We start from the raw sequence: 18,268 nt of genomic DNA on the forward strand, positions 1-18,268 counted from the left end.
TCATTTAACCCATCTACAATACAATGGTCGAGCGAGTTTAACAAAAAATGAGACAGAATTTTGAAGACCTTTACTAAGGACAATTGAGCATTTTTTTCCTGGCTAGTCTGGTTTGTAGGTTTAGATGAAAAACCACAAGGCTGCTTTCTTCAATTGACATGCTGAGGAAGTGTACAATTAGAAGAGGAAATGACACAAGTTGATTAGGACATGGAAGAAAAAAATTTTTCATTTCATTTCATGGAAGCTGTAACATATTCGCTCTCCTTCACTCCTTGATTTACCAATGGACACAATACCGATGGTCATAATCCCGACGCCCATTGACCAGCAAGGACAAAATACCGACATTCATTATGCCAAGTTCAAAATACTGACATTTTAAATGCCAACAGGTCAAAATTTTGACATGAGTTTTAAAGGGATTTTTGCCCCAAAATAGACTTGTTCATACTTTACCCCCTAGTAGACCTGGAGAGGATATGATAGTGTACCGAGTGAAGCAAGCCATTGGAGGGGAACAAGAAAAACAGATGTTGCCAAGCAACAATAATGGGCGCTGGTATGAGGTGCGTATGCGAAGCAGCTACTTATAGGGGTGAGCAATCCCTTACAAGATACATACAAAAAAACGAAAAAGAAGTAGCGCTGGTAACACCAATGAACATTAATAATATTTAATGACAAGAATTAAAAACAAAATGGTAGTAATAAATAAAACCACAGGATCCTTTCCTATAAATGCCACCGCTGGAAATAATGGTTCCAATAATATCCAAAGGAAGGTGTATAGTGGGCACCAGTTAGTGGTATGCTGGTAATAGATGTATTTGAATAGTTACCACAGTCGCCACAATTGGATCACCAGGAGGAATTGTTCTATTCGGAGTGCATGTCAGCACTATCTCTCCAAAGTAGGTGAAGGTGCCGAAGTCCAGTGGAAATAAATTGCAGAGGTGCGCAGTAATAGCGCAAGTGGTGGCTGGTCCGGATCCAGTGAAGTAAAAGTGCTGGGTGCAATGTCCAGGGCTCCTGACGCGTTTCCCTGCAGCTAGGTGCAGCTTTGTCAAAGGAATAGCCATGTAGCTTGGAGGCTGGTTTATATACCTGTCCCTAATTGGGAAATCAGCACATGTGTGACGCTTTCATCACTATGTTCATTGGTGTGTACATAAATCGTTTACAAAATCATTATAAAAAGCAAAGAAGAGAGAACTGAACAAGAAGGCATAACAATAAACGTAAAAAAAAAATAAACGTAAATAAATATCTAAAATATATAGAGACAGTAGCTGATATTAACATCGTGTTTAGTAACACTTCCGGGATTCGGTAACCATAGAAATGAGTAAACAGACATACTTAAGCCAATAACAGAGGTGGAAACATTCCTCTGTGTGTATGATGCGGTGTCACGTGACCCGCTCGTCCAATCGGTGTGGCGCTATTCATTTAGACGGAGAGAGGCTGAGCACGTATATATGCGTGCGTGTCAAGCCTCGTTGTGGGGCTGATAGATGACCCGGGATCTCTTGTAGTATATTATCGCGTGAGAGCGTTGGAAAAACCTATTGAATGACGCGATCACGTGACTCGTGTTCCAATAGGCAGGAAGAATTCTTTTATATGCGTTCCAAATCTCTCTATGGGAGCAGGCTTTTGGCTAGATAGCATAGCACTTAAAGTGAAGACAGGCTAATTATTGGCCGGGAGTCAAACATGATTATATCAGATATCTAAACAGGTCAGAGTGCAGTAGATAACAGACATATAAGTTATAAGGAGGATGTTTTAAAAAACATAATCCAAAACCATATACAGTATAATAAATATTTAAAAAATAGTTAATGAATAAATGTAATGATGGGAGAGAGATTCCCCTAGTGGTCTATAATGAGAATACAATTTATCAACATATTAAATTAGATCTAGTAATTTTGATGTCAGCATACAATAATGAGATGATTATCATAATAAATATAAAAAATGAATAATAAGAAATAATGAATGATGATAATAAAAAATAATAAATATATAATTAATAAATAAATATATTGGCTAATAATAATAGGCATAAAGATAAAGAAAATATTATAGCAGCTGATATGAACCCAAGGACGGGCTAGATGACACTATTGAGTTCAACGGATTCGTTTAGGCCATTTGGATATATCGAATTCATTTGATACATCCAAAATACCTCTCTCCTACAGAGTGTCTTGAACCGATCACCACCTCTTAGGGTTTTAGGTATGTGTTCGACTCCTATTAGTCTAATTTTAGTTGGGTCACTATTATGAAAGCGAAAAAAATGATTTGAGACACTATGTGTACAGAGTTTCTTGGTTATATTCCTGCTGTGCTCCAAGAACCTTTGTTTAAGTGGGCGGGTTGTACGCCCTACATATTTCTGTCCGCATTCGCAGATTAAAATGTAAATTACATAACTCGTGCTACAGTTGATAAAGCTTTTTATATCAAACATCTTATCTCCATCAATTTGGACCTGAGCTGTTTTTCTCACTGTGTGGTTGCAAGTTATGCAGCGATTAGCGCCACACTGGAAAAATCCTTTTGGTTTAATCCCTAACCAGGGGGTAGTTGTTCTGGGGTCTGGTGTTTTATCAACCTGTTTAAGGAAGCTTGGGGCTAATAAGTTTTTAAGTGATCGGTTTTTACGAAAAATAAAAACTGGTTCTTCTGGTAAAAATCCACACAAAAGGTTATCCCCTTTTAGAATATTATGATTTTTCTTAATTATATTCCTGATTTTGTGACTGAAGTCATTAAACTTTGAAATAAAAGCTATTTCTCTTTTATCATCTTTCTTCGAGGAAGCTTGAGGAATTTTGTTAAGAATAGTATCTCTTTCTATCTTTGATACTTCCACCAATGCTTTATCGATAATGTATTTGGGATATTTGCATTGGTCAAATGCTTCGCTCAATGTTTTAGCTTGTCTTTCAAAAGTACTGTTATTGGAACAGTTCCTCTTTAAACGAAGGAACTGTCCTTTGGGTATGTTTTTCTTCCACGCAGGATGGTGGGAGCTATGGAAGTTGAGGTAATTGTTGGTGCTGACATCCTTAAAGAATGTACTTGTGGTGATCTTATTATTCTGGATTTCAAGAGACAGATCCAAATAATCAATTGGTTGGGGTGATAGGTGTGCGTGAATGTTAGATTAAACTGATTATCATTAAGGTGTTGGACAAAAGAAAGTGCCGATTCGTGATCCCCATCCCAAATGATAAATAGATCGTCAATGTATCGGCCATAGAGGACCAGGTTCGCACCGAAGGGGCCCCCCCAAATGAGGGAGTCCTCGACCTCCCCCATATAGAGGTTGGCATAGCTCGGCGCGAACCTGGTCCCCATGGCCGTACCCATCACCTGGAGATAAAATGTGTCTAGAAATAAAAAATAATTGTGCTGAAGAATGAACAAAATGCAATCAGTGATAAATTTTCTGTGTCTTTCCCCCAGGTCACCATCTCTCCTTAATTTATTGTTTATAGATTGTACTCCCAATAAGTGTGGAATATTGAAATATAAACTTCCTCAAGCTTCCTCGAAGAAAGATGATAAAAGAGAAATAGCTTTTATTTCAAAGTTTAATGACTTCAGTCACAAAATCAGGAATATAATTAAGAAAAATCATAATATTCTAAAAGGGGATAACCTTTTGTGTGAATTTTTACCAGAAGAACCAGTTTTTATTTTTCATAAAAACCGATCACTTAAAAACTTATTAGCCCCAAGCTTCCTTAAACAGGTTGATAAAACACCAGACCCCAGAACAACTACCCCCTGGTTAGGGATTAAACCAAAAGGATTTTTCCAGTGTGGCGCTAATCGCTGCATAACTTGCAACCACACAGTGAGAAAAACAGCTCAGGTCCAAATTGATGGAGATAAGGGGTGAAATGTAATAGGATGAGAGATTCAGAAAGTGAGAGATTTGGTAAGAAATCTCCAGTTTTTTTAAAGTGGCAATCATTTACACAGCAAAACCAGTGTGATTTTGCTTTGTCAATGATTGCCACTTTAAAAAAACTGGAGATTTCTTACCAAATCTCTCACTTTCTGAATCTCTCATCCTATTACATTTCACCTCAGATGTTTGATATAAAAAGCTTTATCAACTGTAACACGAGTTATGTAATTTACATTTTAATCTGCGAATGCGGACAGAAATATGTAGGGCGTACAACCCACCCACTTAAACAAAGGTTCTTGGAGCACCGCAGGAATATAACCAAGAAACTCTGTACACATAGTGTCTCAAATCATTTTTTTTTCGCTTTCATAATAGTGACCCAACTAAAATTAGACTAATAGGAGTCGAACACATACCTAAAACCCTAAGAGGTGGTGATCGGTTCAAGACACTCTGTAGGAGAGAGGTATTTTGGATGTATCAAATGAATTTGATATATCCAAATGGCCTAAACGAATCCGTTGAACTCAATAGTGTCATCTAGCCCGTCCTTGGGTTCATATCAGCTGCTATAAAATTTTCTTTATCTTTATGCCTATTATTATTAGCCAATATATTTATTTATTAATTATATATTTATTATTTTTTATCATCATTCATTATTTCTTATTATTCATTTTTTATATTTATTATGATAATCATCTCATTATTGTATGCTGACATCAAAATTACTAGATCTAATTTAATATGTTGATAAATTGTATTCTCATTATAGACCACTAGGGGAATCTCTCTCCCATCATTACATTTATTCATTAACTATTTTTTAAATATTTATTATACTGTATATGGTTTTGGATTATGTTTTTTAAAACATCCTCCTTATAACTTATATGTCTGTTATCTACTGCACTCTGACCTGTTTAGATATCTGATATAATCATGTTTGACTCCCGGCCAATAATTAGCCTGTCTTCACTTTAAGTGCTATGCTATCTAGCCAAAAGCCTGCTCCCATAGAGAGATTTGGAACGCATATAAAATAATTCTTCCTGCCTATTGGAACGCGAGTCACGTGATCGCGTCATTCAATAGGTTTTTCCAACGCTCTCACGCGATAATATACTACAAGAGATCCCGGGTCATCTATCAGCCCCACAACGAGGCTTGACACGCACGCTAATATACGTGCTCAGCCTCTCTCCGTCTAAATGAATAGCGCCACACCGATTGGACGAGCGGGTCACGTGACACCGCATCATACACACAGAGGAATGTTTCCACCTCTGTTATTGGCTTAAGTATGTCTGTTTACTCATTTCTATGGTTACCGAATCCCGGAAGTGTTACTAAACACGATGTTAATATCAGCTACTGTCTCTATATATTTTAGATATTTATGTTTTTTTTTACGTTTTTTTTTTTTTTTTTACGTTTATTGTTATGCCTTCTTGTTCAGTTCTCTCTTCTTTGCTTTTTATAATGATTTTGTAAACGATTTATGTACACACCAATGAACATAGTGATGAAAGCGTCACACATGTGCTGATTTCCCATTTAGGGACAGGTATATAAACCAGCCTCCAAGCTACATGGCTATTCCTTTGACAAAGCTGCACCTAGCTGCAGGGAAACGCGTCAGGAGCCCTGGACATTGCACCCAGCACTTTTACTTCACTGGATCCGGACCAGCCACCACTTGTGCTATTACTGCGCACCTCTGCAATTTATTTCCACTGGACTTCGGCACCTTCACCTACTTTGGAGAGATAGTGCTGACATGCACTCCGAATGGAACAATTCCTCCTGGTGATCCAATTGTGGCGACTGTGGTAACTATTCAAATACATCTATTACCAGCATACCACTAACTGGTGCCCACTATACACCTTCCTTTGGATATTATTGGAACCATTATTTCCAGCGGTGGCATTTATAGGAACGGATCCTGTGGTTTTATTTATTACTACCATTTTGTTTTTAATTCTTGTCATTAAATATTATTAATGTTCATTGGTGTTACCAGCGCTACTTCTTTTTCGTTTTTTTGGAGCCATTGGAGGGGGCATGGTACACTTAGATGGTGTCCATGTTGACCTATGATGACATAGACACCCAAAAAGAACAAAGAGACACATGTCGATATTTTGATCTGTTGGCATTTCAAATGTCTGTATTTTACCGTGTCTGTATTTTGACTGTTGGTCAATGGGTGCCGGTATTATGACTGTCGGTATCGTGTATGCCAGGAAATCATACTGAATGCAGTAAATAGATAAAATAGACATCTACAGTATTAATTGGGGAAGATCCTGGGGTTAGTAATCTGCCTGTTGCACCTGTATGGAATAGCTTGACAGCACTGGGGATTTATTTCAAGTTTAAACTTGAACTTGAGTAAGTATTTACTGAATCAGTTGTAAAATCTCAACTTTTTGCTAATTGGAAATGAAAATCTCTTTTAAGTGCCTTCATATAAAGCCTTAAACAATGCAGAAGCAGCTGTTTCCACATGGTTTAAGCATATATTAAAATCTTTACTATCTACCAACCACAGCTGTAATTAAACTATTTGGTTCCCTCCACTAGAAAGGAAATTGCTGCCCTAACAACCCCCCCCCCCCCCACCCCCCATGAATGCTCTTTTTTATTCAGTCTGCAATGCCACAGCGGATGGGTTACAATCCCAGATATATCAGCATCTTGAAATGTAATAAAGGACAGTGTGACTGCATAACAAAGAGCTCTCATTTATGTTCATGAATGTTGTGTACGTACTGTATATGTGACAGCAGGGTAAGGAGGCAGGGGCAGTCAGGAGATGCTGGGCCTCAAAGAGGAGGGATACCACAAGTGAAAGCAATTAAAACAGATCAATGGGAAGTGTCACCAACAGTACCTCTTCCCCTGCAGTGCTATGTGCGTAGGCCCACTCCGCACCATTGTTATGTCCCTGTTACCAACAGCTGCACTTAGATTTTTTGTGCATGATAGAACTGTTCCCATTAGTTTCAATGGGGACTACAGGCTGGCCCAATTTACCATCTTAAGACCTCTCACCAACTGCCTCCATGATCCTTCTATCTTTTATGTTGCTATTCCTAGCATTTCAGAACCCGGCAGTAAAGTGATAATGATCAAAATACACTCTGTAATCTTACTGTAGACTCAATTTTTTTTTATATTTTTTTGCGAAATGCTCACTTTCATTTTTTATCTTTGAGATATGCAATAAGAAGTTAGATTTTCTGTGCCCATTGCCACCAATTATAGTAGTAGAGTAGTGCTTGAAAGTTGAAACCCTTCAGAATTTTCTATATTTCTGGTGAAATGTAGCCTAAAACTTCCTCAGATTTTCAGTCCTAAAAGTAAATAAAAATGGCCAAATAAAAAAATTAGACAAAAACGTGCTCTTTTTTTATTGAAGAAAATGATTCATCATTACATGTCTGTAAGTTCACAAAAATATGTTAACCTTCTATCAGACTCGAAATTCTCTGATTAGCGACCCAAGCTCAATTAGGCCCTAAATAGCTTCAACTCTGTAATGTTGGTGGGTTTCCTCCCATGAACTCCTTGCAGGAAATTGTGCATGCTCTAAGGGTTGTGACTAGATCCTCTTCAAAGCTGGCTCGCTTTGCTTGCCATGCTTTGGGGGCTTGCTTCGCTCGCCATACTTTTATATTCCCCTTCCTGGTATACGTGGACACGATGCATATTGAGAAATGTCAGAAGACAGAAGGGGTTCTAGCCACAACCATGCTCTACACACCTTTTTATAAAATTGTGCATGCTCTCAATTTTTATTTGAAAACAGGATATGGATGACCAGCAGTTAGCCCCTGTGTGTGTGACGTTTGGTAATGTGTGTGTTTGCTAAGAGCACAAGAATATATTGTATGCAGAATATAAAGCAGAAAATTGATTACAAAGTAATTACAAATTGAGTACAAAATCAATAATGGCAACACGTCCACTGTGGGTCAAACAACACAACAGTTGCAATTATCAGATGGGGAGAATTGCGCATACAAAAAGTAATTGGCATGGGCTTTGTGTGGTTAGATTGATTTGGATTCCTATGGGGTATGGGAGCCAATGTAGGGCGTGAGTGTGAGAAAAAAAATCTGACCTTAGAAATATGAGATGATTTTGGCAGGACCTCGAAAGGTGCTAAAAGTGCTGTTTTCGGGAGAGGGAGAAGTCAAAGATAACTCTGCATTTATGGGGCCTACACATGTAGCGATAAACAGGATCTCACTAGGGGGGAGATTCTCTAAGCAAGAAATGCGGTAAAACCTCCGTTATCGGGTTTTTACCGCATTTTTTGATGCTGTAAGCATCCCCCGCCGGGTTACCGCGGCGGGGGGCATCGCCAGAAAAATCTGGCGATGCCCCATAGAAGCCAATGGGCTTCTACCGCATCCCACCGCCGCCCCGCGCCGCCCCCCCCGCCGCCCCACACGGACCCCCGCCGCCCCGCATTGCCCCCTCACCTGTGTCCGGGCAGCACAGCTCTGTGCTGCCCGGACCTGTGACCTCCTCCCTGCACTGATCCTCTTCCGGGTGCAGGGAGGAGGAGAGCCCGGCGCAGCAGCAGCAGCGCCGGGTGTGTGAGGGAGGGGGGAGCCGCCGGGACCTGCTGGGACCCGGCGACTCTCACCGCAAAGGACAGCTCTTAACGCAAGAGCTGTCCTTTGCTATAATTATCGCATATGTTAGAACATATGCGATAATTATAAATGCGAAGGGGGGCGGAGATTCTTAGAGAATCTCCCCCTAGATCACTTAGAAAATGCCCCTACATCAATCTGGCTTAGAAAGGGAGCATGGATCGCTCCATGTGCATGCCCTGCAGCGATGGCGATATGTAATCCTGCACGTCGGTATCACCCGCAGAGAAAGCTAGTGCTGTGTACAGGGATTTTCAGTTTGTAATTGAGAAAATATTTCTTACTTTTCTGGAATAAAACACATTTACTATTATTGCTTTTCACAGTGATACAGAATTATATAGTACTGTACCCGTTATTTATCAAATTTGCACTTGCTGGAGAGGTCCTGCAAAAACATCCTCTTCAGCAATGCAGTTTGTTCTCAACCAACATCAGCTGGTAGGAAAGACTGTCCTTGCAATGCTAATTATTGGACATGGACAAGCTGATAAGGCCATGTATAGTATGTCCAATAAGCGCATTCCCTGCTTGTGTATAAGGCCGCTATCCACTAAGGTGAGGTATCGCATTCTATACTCCGCCAACTCACATGGTGGCTCCTGGGCGGCCGGATCTCATATGATTCATCGTATGTGGTCCTTTTTATATGATGTATCGTATGTGATCCCAGCAAGGGCTATGGGCTGCAACAAATATTCGTGGCAGCCCCTCTGATCTCTGATTGCGATGCGAGGCGCACTGGAACACGCCTTGCATCGCAATCGCAGGAAAAGGACCTGCAATGTGTCACTTTCAAGCGATCCGTCGCAGCAATGTGTCGGAATCAAATAAAAAGTGTTCCTATCGCACTAGTGGATGGTGGCCTATACTGCGTGTGTGCAATTCTTTAAGGTAGCACATGGTAGTACTTGCCCATTGAGCTATGTAACTATTTTATTACTGCGCATGAACAAAATTAAACATTTTGTATGCATAGAGAATCTAAAGAAGATTCCGGATATTAACATCCCCTGTAAGTAAGCACATGGCTATCTTGAAATTGAGTTATGCTTTTTAAAACCATATACTGATATGGAGCCCCTGTTGCAGAGAGAGAAGGGCTACCACTGGAAATATCTGATATATATCACTCTTTTTCTGCTGAAAACAACTGAAAAATGGGTTGTTACTGCTTAACAGACCCATTAATCACTAGCTTAGGTATAGGAATTGTACAGATGAAATTTGTAACAACTAAATACGTTTGATGACCATAAGCCATCACCTGGTTTTTTTGAGTGTATGACTTTTCATTCTAATTCTAGTTACATTTATTTCCATTAATCTTATAATCAATTATGTATCAGTCCAGTGACTATGTGGTATCCGGTTTATATGTCTAGGTCGATGGTGAATAGGCCGGCAGAAAAAGGTTACCACTCAAAAGGTTGGCATCAACAAAATGTCGACATGCAAAAGGTTGACATTGCCAAAAGGTTGACACTAATTAAGGGTTAACATGAAAAAGGTTGACACACATATGTTTTTTTCTTATCCTTTTTTTTAGTTTTTCGACTTTATAATCCACGTGGACTCCGATTAGAAATGGTAAATGACCAAAGCATTGAGAGTCATGCGCTACACTAATTGGGGGTCCAAGTCGACAGGTGTCAACATTAACACTTTAAACACTCATGTCGACCTTTTTATGTGTTGTGCTTTTCCATGTTAACCTTTTGTCAATTTCTACATGTTGCCTGTTGACGTCTTGTCAATTTCTACATGTTGCCGCCTGTCAATGTCAATGTTGGCATTTTGCATGTTGACCTTTTTGTGTTGACCTATTGACTGTCGACCGGGACACTGTAGACCTTTCCATTCACACCCGACAAAGTAAATCTCTGGCTGAATTATAAAGGGAATGGATTTATTTTTTTCTTACCCTGAAATCAGTACTTGTAATCTCTAATGTTGGATTCTACAGATATCTAGCCCTGTATGCTTACAAGCCACAAAAGAATGATGAGCTGGAACTGCGGAAAGGTGAAATGTACAGAGTTACTGAAAAATGCCAAGACGGTTGGTTTAAAGGCACATCACTCCGGACTGCGGCTTCAGGAGTTTTTCCAGGCAATTATGTTACTCCTGTTTCTAGGTGAGTAGATTTATAGTAGTTCAACCTACAATTACATGACTATGCTTTTGGCGGGAAAAAAAATAATTTAGTTCCTGAGTATGCCCAGATCAATATTGCAATGTAATTGTAATCTACTTTTAAATGAGATGTTTGGCAAAACCAGGTGAAATAGGCGGTGTAATACATAGCCATATACTTAGCAACCAGTATGCTGGACAACCCAGTACATAACACAGATAACAGCTCATCTGAACATTTAAAGACATAACAACAACAATAGCACATAAACTGTTTCTGTAGTGGCATGAGATCTTCACCATGGATCGTGTATATTGCATTTACTTGGACAATTTGCATTAAAGCACAGCAATAAGTCTAACATTTGTTTTTATTATATATCTTGCTGTAGACAGGTATTTTAGTATATAAGGGTGAGATTTAATAGGATGAGAGATTCAGAAAGTGAGAGATTTGGTAAGAAATCTCCAGGTTTTTTTTAAAGCGCCAATCATTTATACTTCAAAATCAAACTTGTTTTGCAATGTATATGATTGACACTTTAAAAAAACTGGAGATTTCTTACCAAATCTCTCACTTTGTGAATCTCTCATCCTATTAAATCTCACCCTAAGTATCTCCTCTACCACATAAAGCCTTTTACAATCTGCACCTACAGTACTTTACCTCCAAGTGTGCATTTCTCCCAATTACTACACATCCTTAAAGTCTCTCAGTGAGTACTTGGTTCTGCCTTGTAAATGATTGCCGCTTTAAATTTTCAGGCATTCTCATATGAAATCCCAGAACCCGAGCAACTCAGACCCTATGACATTTACCCCTCCCTAAAGAGAGAGAATAGAGAACAACTATAGGACACATAGTTGTTCACATGCAACTTTTTTTTTATTAAATTTTTATTAAAGATACAGAAATAAATAAACATTGTATCAGATTCATAAGACATTGGCCCTTATTCTGGTTGGTGCGGTCAGAGCCGCACACGGGGCTCCGACCGCACAAACCAAGGGCCGCCCACCGGACGGATCGCCACGGCCGTCCGTACACGGACGGCTGGCGATCCGCACAAAAATGGTGGAGGCTACGCCTCCACCATGGTGGGAGCTGCCCCCTGCCTTCGATGGTCGACGACCATCGAAGGCAGGCCCGCACGCCGCGGCAGCTCCCGCAAGCTCAGACCACACGGACAATCGTCCGTGTGGGAGCTTGTAAGGGGGCTGAAAGCTGACATCCGGCGACGTCAGCTTTCCGCCCCCATGTCATGGTAATGAGGGCGTCATGCCCTCATTACCATGCATACGCCCCGCGTTTTCATGGGAACGCCCATGAAACGCGGGGCGTACACATAGGGAAATGAGGGGCTGAAGCCCCTCACGCCCCTATACGCCCCCTTTGCGGCGGACGAAATCCGTCTGCGGCGAAGGGGGCTGCACATGCGCAGAATGACCTCTGCGCATGTGCAGACCACAAACATCGGCGGTACGGCCGCACGCGGGCCGTACCGTGCCGATCTGAATAAGGGCCATTGTGCTGTTCATAAGACATTGAAGATGTTTAAACATTACCCCCCCCCCCCCTCCCTCTCCCACTCATTGTGTAAGCTTCTATAATAAATTTAATTGATTCTGGTTCGCTTGCAAAAACAAATTATTTCTGGATATAGGACTATTTAATGGACAAAATCATGTGCACTGCAGGTGAAGCAGATGTAACATGTGCAGAGAGAGTTCGATTTAAAGCGGACAGTATTTACTCCGCACAGAAATAAAATAAAATTCAAATCTAACTCCCTCTGCACAGGTCACATCTGACCCACCTGCAGTGCACATGGTTTTGTCCATTAGAGAAAGAATTAGCTTTTGCAAGTGAACCAGAATCAGGCCCTAAAGTACTGAGACAAGAAGCACTTGGCAAACAGGAGGAATATTCTTCTCAATAATCTTTGAGCCCACAGTATCTTTAGTTCCCGTGGTGCACATTTCTTGGGCTTGTTTTATAGTGCACAATCCTGTTTCTCATACTATTATCAAGAGAACACTGAAATAAATTCAGTGTGCATCTGCAGCCCCATCACTGTGTAACAAGCTTCTTTCTTAACTCTTTAATAATTCAAAGTTATGAAAGTATCCGATAACTACACTGATTAGATCTTGATGTAATTTGAACTAATTAGCACATACATGAGTGACCAGCTAGAGCATAACTACCATAGGTGCAGAGGGTGCAACTGCTATGGAGACCAGAGCTGAGTGGGGCCCATCCTCTTTGTGTAAGTTACATGTGTTATATACATTTATCCTCATTGGTTGGTACATAGAGGCCCTTACAAAGTTTTGCTATGGGGCCTATAAATATCTATTTATGCCCCTGGTGACCAGATTGGACCAGGCTTGCCTACTTTCTGGCTGCCAGCCAGCTCAGTGAGGCAGGGGGGGCAGGGCTAGGGTTGTCACTTTTGTGTTGAGAGATTTTTGGACAGAGGCCCGCCCCTTAACCCAGCACAGCCCCTTGACCCTCCCTTTGACCCGCCTTATCATTGTGGTTTTTATTAACCTTTCTATTCTTGATTTTGCATACCGTAATGCCCATTACATGTTATGCCTTACACTGTGATACTCATTACTCATTATGCCACACCCCCGATGCCCATTACACATTAAGCATCACGCCGTGATGCCCATTACATATTATACCACACACCATAATAACTATTACATTTTACACCACAAGTGCCGCTTATCTACATCTTAATTACCAGGGGCTTCATGCTCGATGCCAGGGCTTCATGTTTGATGCCAGGGCCTTCATGCTCGATGCCACAGGGGAGTAAAATATTCATTGGCAAAGGGGAGTGAAAAATGCGTGTTGCCAACGGGGAGTATATTGTTCTATATTGTTATCCATTAATTGGGCAGCTTCCATAACCGCACTTTATCTAAACAACTTTGAATATAATTTGTACACAGTAACTGTTAGTAAACTGTTTGAGATAAAAGTTTCAGCTAAAGAGGTGGGCAACGGCAACAGTCCCACGCTCCAGCCTCCAAACAAAATGCCCTAGTCCTACTGAAGACTTGTCCTGCCCCGGCATACTTTGAGCTCCTGTGCATATTGTAATGAGAACGCGGAGTAACTTCTTGATGTCCCACCGGGCAGCTGCAGGTGCCTACACGGTACGTTTTGTGCTCAATGCATTTTGTATCAGATTGCATCGCATATAGGCATCACATGTGATATGCTACAACAGTGTGCGATTTGAACCGGAAGCGATGCAATTTGGTACAAAATGTATGGGCTCCACATACTTTTTTGGCTTGCGATATAAACTATGTGGGAGTGCGCATCGCAAGCCAAAAGAAACACGGTGCAATGTGAACTACACTAAAAAGGTTCAAATTGTATTCGAGAATTGCACTGTGTGTCGGCACCTTTAAAAGTTTGCTCTTTTCAATATCAACAGGCTGTATGGAATAGCTCACCACTTTTGTGCTGCACGCACAGCAATTTCACTGGATTGATTGTCCAAAATGCTATTTGACGGCACATTTATGAATGAAAAAAGAAGACCCAAAAATCAGGAAAATGCATATAATAAGCTTTTTATTCATCATAATGACATGTAATACAGTAGTTACCTTATATACTGTAGGAAATATAATCTTTTTTAACATATATTTGAATTTGGATACAAAAAAGATAAGGGTGGTCAGCGCCAGGTACTATTAAAACAGGAGACACGGGTGGTTAAGTGGGTACTTGACACACTATCTCCCCCTATGTATACGATGTGTCAGCACAGGTCTTGGAAAAAACGGTGGTGTACCGGCTTATAGAGCACAGGTATGGTAAAAAGAGAATTCAAGAACCCGGCGACTGAGTGGACAAGAATGTGCAAAAATGTACGGGTATGAAAATTTTTATTTTCACATGCAAAAAATATATAATAAATGGGGGAGGGTAGGTGTAACACTATAGGAAAAGCGGGAACATCACGCCGTGACGACCATTCACCCTGAACAAGGGAACTCCTTAGCATGATGTATGCTGGCAGAGACACATGCGCAGTAACTCTCTCCAGACGGCGGATGCGGGGCGGATGCGGGGCGGAAGTGACGTCGCGCCCCACCTCTCCACGTTACTGAGGATAATTAACTTGGGACTCAGCGTTTTTTGCTCAGAATGTGCAATTCACTTACTAGTCAGAGACACTATCTACTGCTATAACTACCCTGCATGTACCCGTAATATGTGATTGTCACCAACACCGCGATTACAGGCTTATCTGTATAATTGATAAACAGGAAATGATGTCAGTCTGCCATAACATAAATACTAGCTCCAGAACAGTTTGTCTCCACCCCCTGAGGAAGTCCTTTTGCGACGAAACATGTTGGGCAGCTTCTGAAATCCTACCTCATTGCACTAAGTTAAGCCTCCTTTTTTATATCACATTTTTATTATATTTGTTTTACGGTGCCTCATTTCATCTATTTAAAAGAATTTCATGGGGTTTTTAACATAGTAGTGTGTTTTTTACCCATATAGTCAAAAAAAATTTATTGTGTCATTTTTTCATTGTGCTCTCTCCTCCTATACGTGATGTTCCCGCTTTTCCTATAGTGTTACACCTACCCTCCCCCATTTATTATATATTTTTTGCATGTTAAAATAAAAATTTTCATACCCGTACATTTTTGCACATTCTGAGTCCACTCAGTCGCCGGGTTCTTGAATTCTCTTTTTACCATATATTTGAATTTATATAACAAATGTGATCGATGCTGGCATTTTTTTGCAGATATTTTGCATATGTCTCACATAGATGTTGGCACTCAGAGGGTTACAAAACAACTTTTGTTTTCACCATAGAAGAAAATGGCAATATAAATATCTAATCAAATATTAATATCAATGAGAGCACTATCAATAAGACCAGATGCTTGACCAATCATAATGGTGGCATTAAACAACTAGCATAGATTTTCTGTTTATTTGTGTATAAATACCTTACAAAATCCTGCTTATTTTCATTATAAATATAGTAATCCAGCTGTCATAACCTGCTACCTCAATAAATAAAATATTTGATGCATATTCAGAAAACGAGCAACAAAGTACATGCAAATTGTATAGTAATCCAACTACTGTAGCTTTTGTAATATCCCATATGGCCAGCAAACAGACTCGCCTCATAAACTGCTGAGCAAGGGCGTTTCAATAATTTAGCACAGAAATCAGTGGTACACATCAGTGATTCATTAATGCAAACTGATTTCCTGACAATATTTATTCCATAATGAAAGAAATATATGTATTACATTGTTACATGTCTTAGCAAATGTGTGAGCAGAGTTCTAATGACTGTAGCTATTCCTTATAAGTCAAGGTATACACTAGAACAATATTGGCAATTTTGGTAATTTCCGGGCAAATAGGAACAACGAATTGATGCATACCGCGTAGTGTGTATCCACAATTACGTGCTTCCATAGTTTGTTAATGATTATTTTCTGGATGGCAGTGATGCCCGCTTAATCAGAAAATATAATTAATGAATGCATGCTGCCAAATGCATTTTGCAGTGTTTCCACTCGGTACTACTGTAAAATCGGCCCATCCACCAGCATACAGTGTCTGCTGGGAAAACATCATTCTGATGTTTACCTGGCACCCTTGCAAGCAAAATGGGGTGCTCCTGCAGCAAACACATATTTGTGAATATAAAAAATTTCAGATCAAATGGACGTGTTTGCGTTTTGGTGTTTTGAAAGAGAATACCTGATGAGTGTTAAGTAGATAGAGTAAAGCATGGAAGTGGTGGCATTATGTTGTGAGGATGTTTCAGTTGGTTTTACAGTAAATGCAATATTCCGAAAGGACTGGCCAGTGCAGAGTCTAGATCTTAACCCAATTGAGAACAGCTGGGATAATAATAAAATCTTATTAATCTAAAGTATTTGATGTCAATAGGCCTAATTTAACATTGATCGCTACGTAGAGAATTTGCATTCCGGGTGATAATTGAACGACTGCATGTGTGCAAGTTGCAAATAATTATTACACAGTAGTCGCATAGCAATAACAGTTTGATTGACAGATAGGCAGCATTGAGGGGCAGAAACATGGAGTTTTCTGGGTTTGTTTGTCAAAACGCAGGCATGCCAAGGTGTTTTTGGGGTGGGTCTCTGACATCAGCATGGACCACTTCCAGTTTATTTCTTTAGCAGATTTCTGGAAGCCCTCGTCTGGCTTCAATGCTCTAGTGTTTGCGAATGGATTTGTGCAAGCATCTCAATTTGTCATACAGATGGGGCCAGACTCATTGTTTCCGCCAGGCTGCCATCTTCAGGTTTCTGGTGATCTGGCGGACGGGGACAGGACATGGATGTGCAAGCGCCTCACATGCTCACGGGTCAATTGCCGAGAATGGGGCGCTCAAGTGTCTCAACATACGCGTGCCCCACTCTGGCGGAGCATGGCGGATGGCGCTATGGAATCCGCTCATATGAGAGCGACCCCATCTGTACACTTGTGATTTTGAAAGGGCTGTTTCATTTTTCCAGGCAGCAACTTGTTGATCGCAGGCAACTGCTTTTTCTCAACTTAGCAATCCTTGCACATTGTCCAGTTGCTAAATCGTCGGCTGTGTGGGATGCCGGATGAACTCTGCGGTTTATTTTTAAAGGTGTAATTTGCTGAGAGATGGGCATCAATCTGTCAATGTAGTCTCTCATACAGCTGCATTCAGATAACTTGGTATTAAACATTACCTGCTTAAGATAAAGGAGGGAATTTCGCAGTATTGCGTGTCCTTTAAACGCCGCCCGCATGAACGCCCGCCGCATGCATGCACTGCGAATGTCCCAGCATGCATGCGAATGGATGTTTTGCATAAACATCCATACGCAGCTTGCGTGCAGGGAGAAAATCTTTCGACAGAAGCGTCTGAGGAAGGGCACCTTCTGCCCAAAAGCGTGCTTAAGCCTTCTGCCACCACCGAACAGACCCTGGTTTGATGCTGAGGATGGAGATTACCCTATGCTGTCTGGCTCCCATTGCTAGTTGGTCACAGTCAAATCTGACAGGCTGCATGAGGTGAACACTATCCATCCCTGTGTCACTAGAATCCATCATCCACGTGGGTTACACGCTTTTGTTCTATTTTATCATGTGAGTTTGTCAAATAAATTGTGTGTGTTTTTTAATATCAAAATGGTATTTGCACTATATCTACTTCTATCGAGTCCCATTTAGGACCTGAGGAGGGAGAAAAAGTATCAAGTGGAGGAAAAGTATGATATATACACACAGTACGTATTAATCACGCCCTATGTGAGTGCAATGTGAAAATAAAACCATGTTTCTATATAAGACAATATTGCAATTGTCTTCTGTTTGAGTTTTTTAGATAAAAGGAGTCTAGGATCCAGTTACACATAATATTGTGTGAGTTTTTGCATGTTTTTAGATTTCGCCAATGGGTTGCACTACTATCTTTTTTATGGTATACGCTGCCCG

The 18,268-nt window shown here is 40.5% G+C and overlaps 1 protein-coding gene across 8 annotated transcripts in view; it reads left to right on the top strand.

Moving 5' to 3' along the window:
* SH3RF3 (SH3 domain containing ring finger 3) overlaps positions 1-18,268 on the top strand; it is a 468,317-nt gene that overhangs the window by 377,956 nt on the left and 72,093 nt on the right. For 6 of the 8 annotated variants that reach the window (XM_083174028.1, XM_083174022.1, XM_083174023.1 and 3 more), the window contains one exon: positions 10,580-10,750. The exons of the other annotated variants lie outside the window; for them this stretch is intronic. In XM_083174028.1, the coding sequence (XP_083030154.1) occupies positions 10,580-10,750 (171 nt within the window). The remainder of the gene's footprint in view (positions 1-10,579; positions 10,751-18,268) is intronic. 8 annotated transcript variants of the gene reach the window in all.

Source organism: Crinia signifera, chromosome 2 (genome assembly GCF_055691185.1).
Source record: "Crinia signifera chromosome 2, ASM5569118v1, whole genome shotgun sequence".
NCBI lineage: Eukaryota > Metazoa > Chordata > Amphibia > Anura > Myobatrachidae > Crinia > Crinia signifera.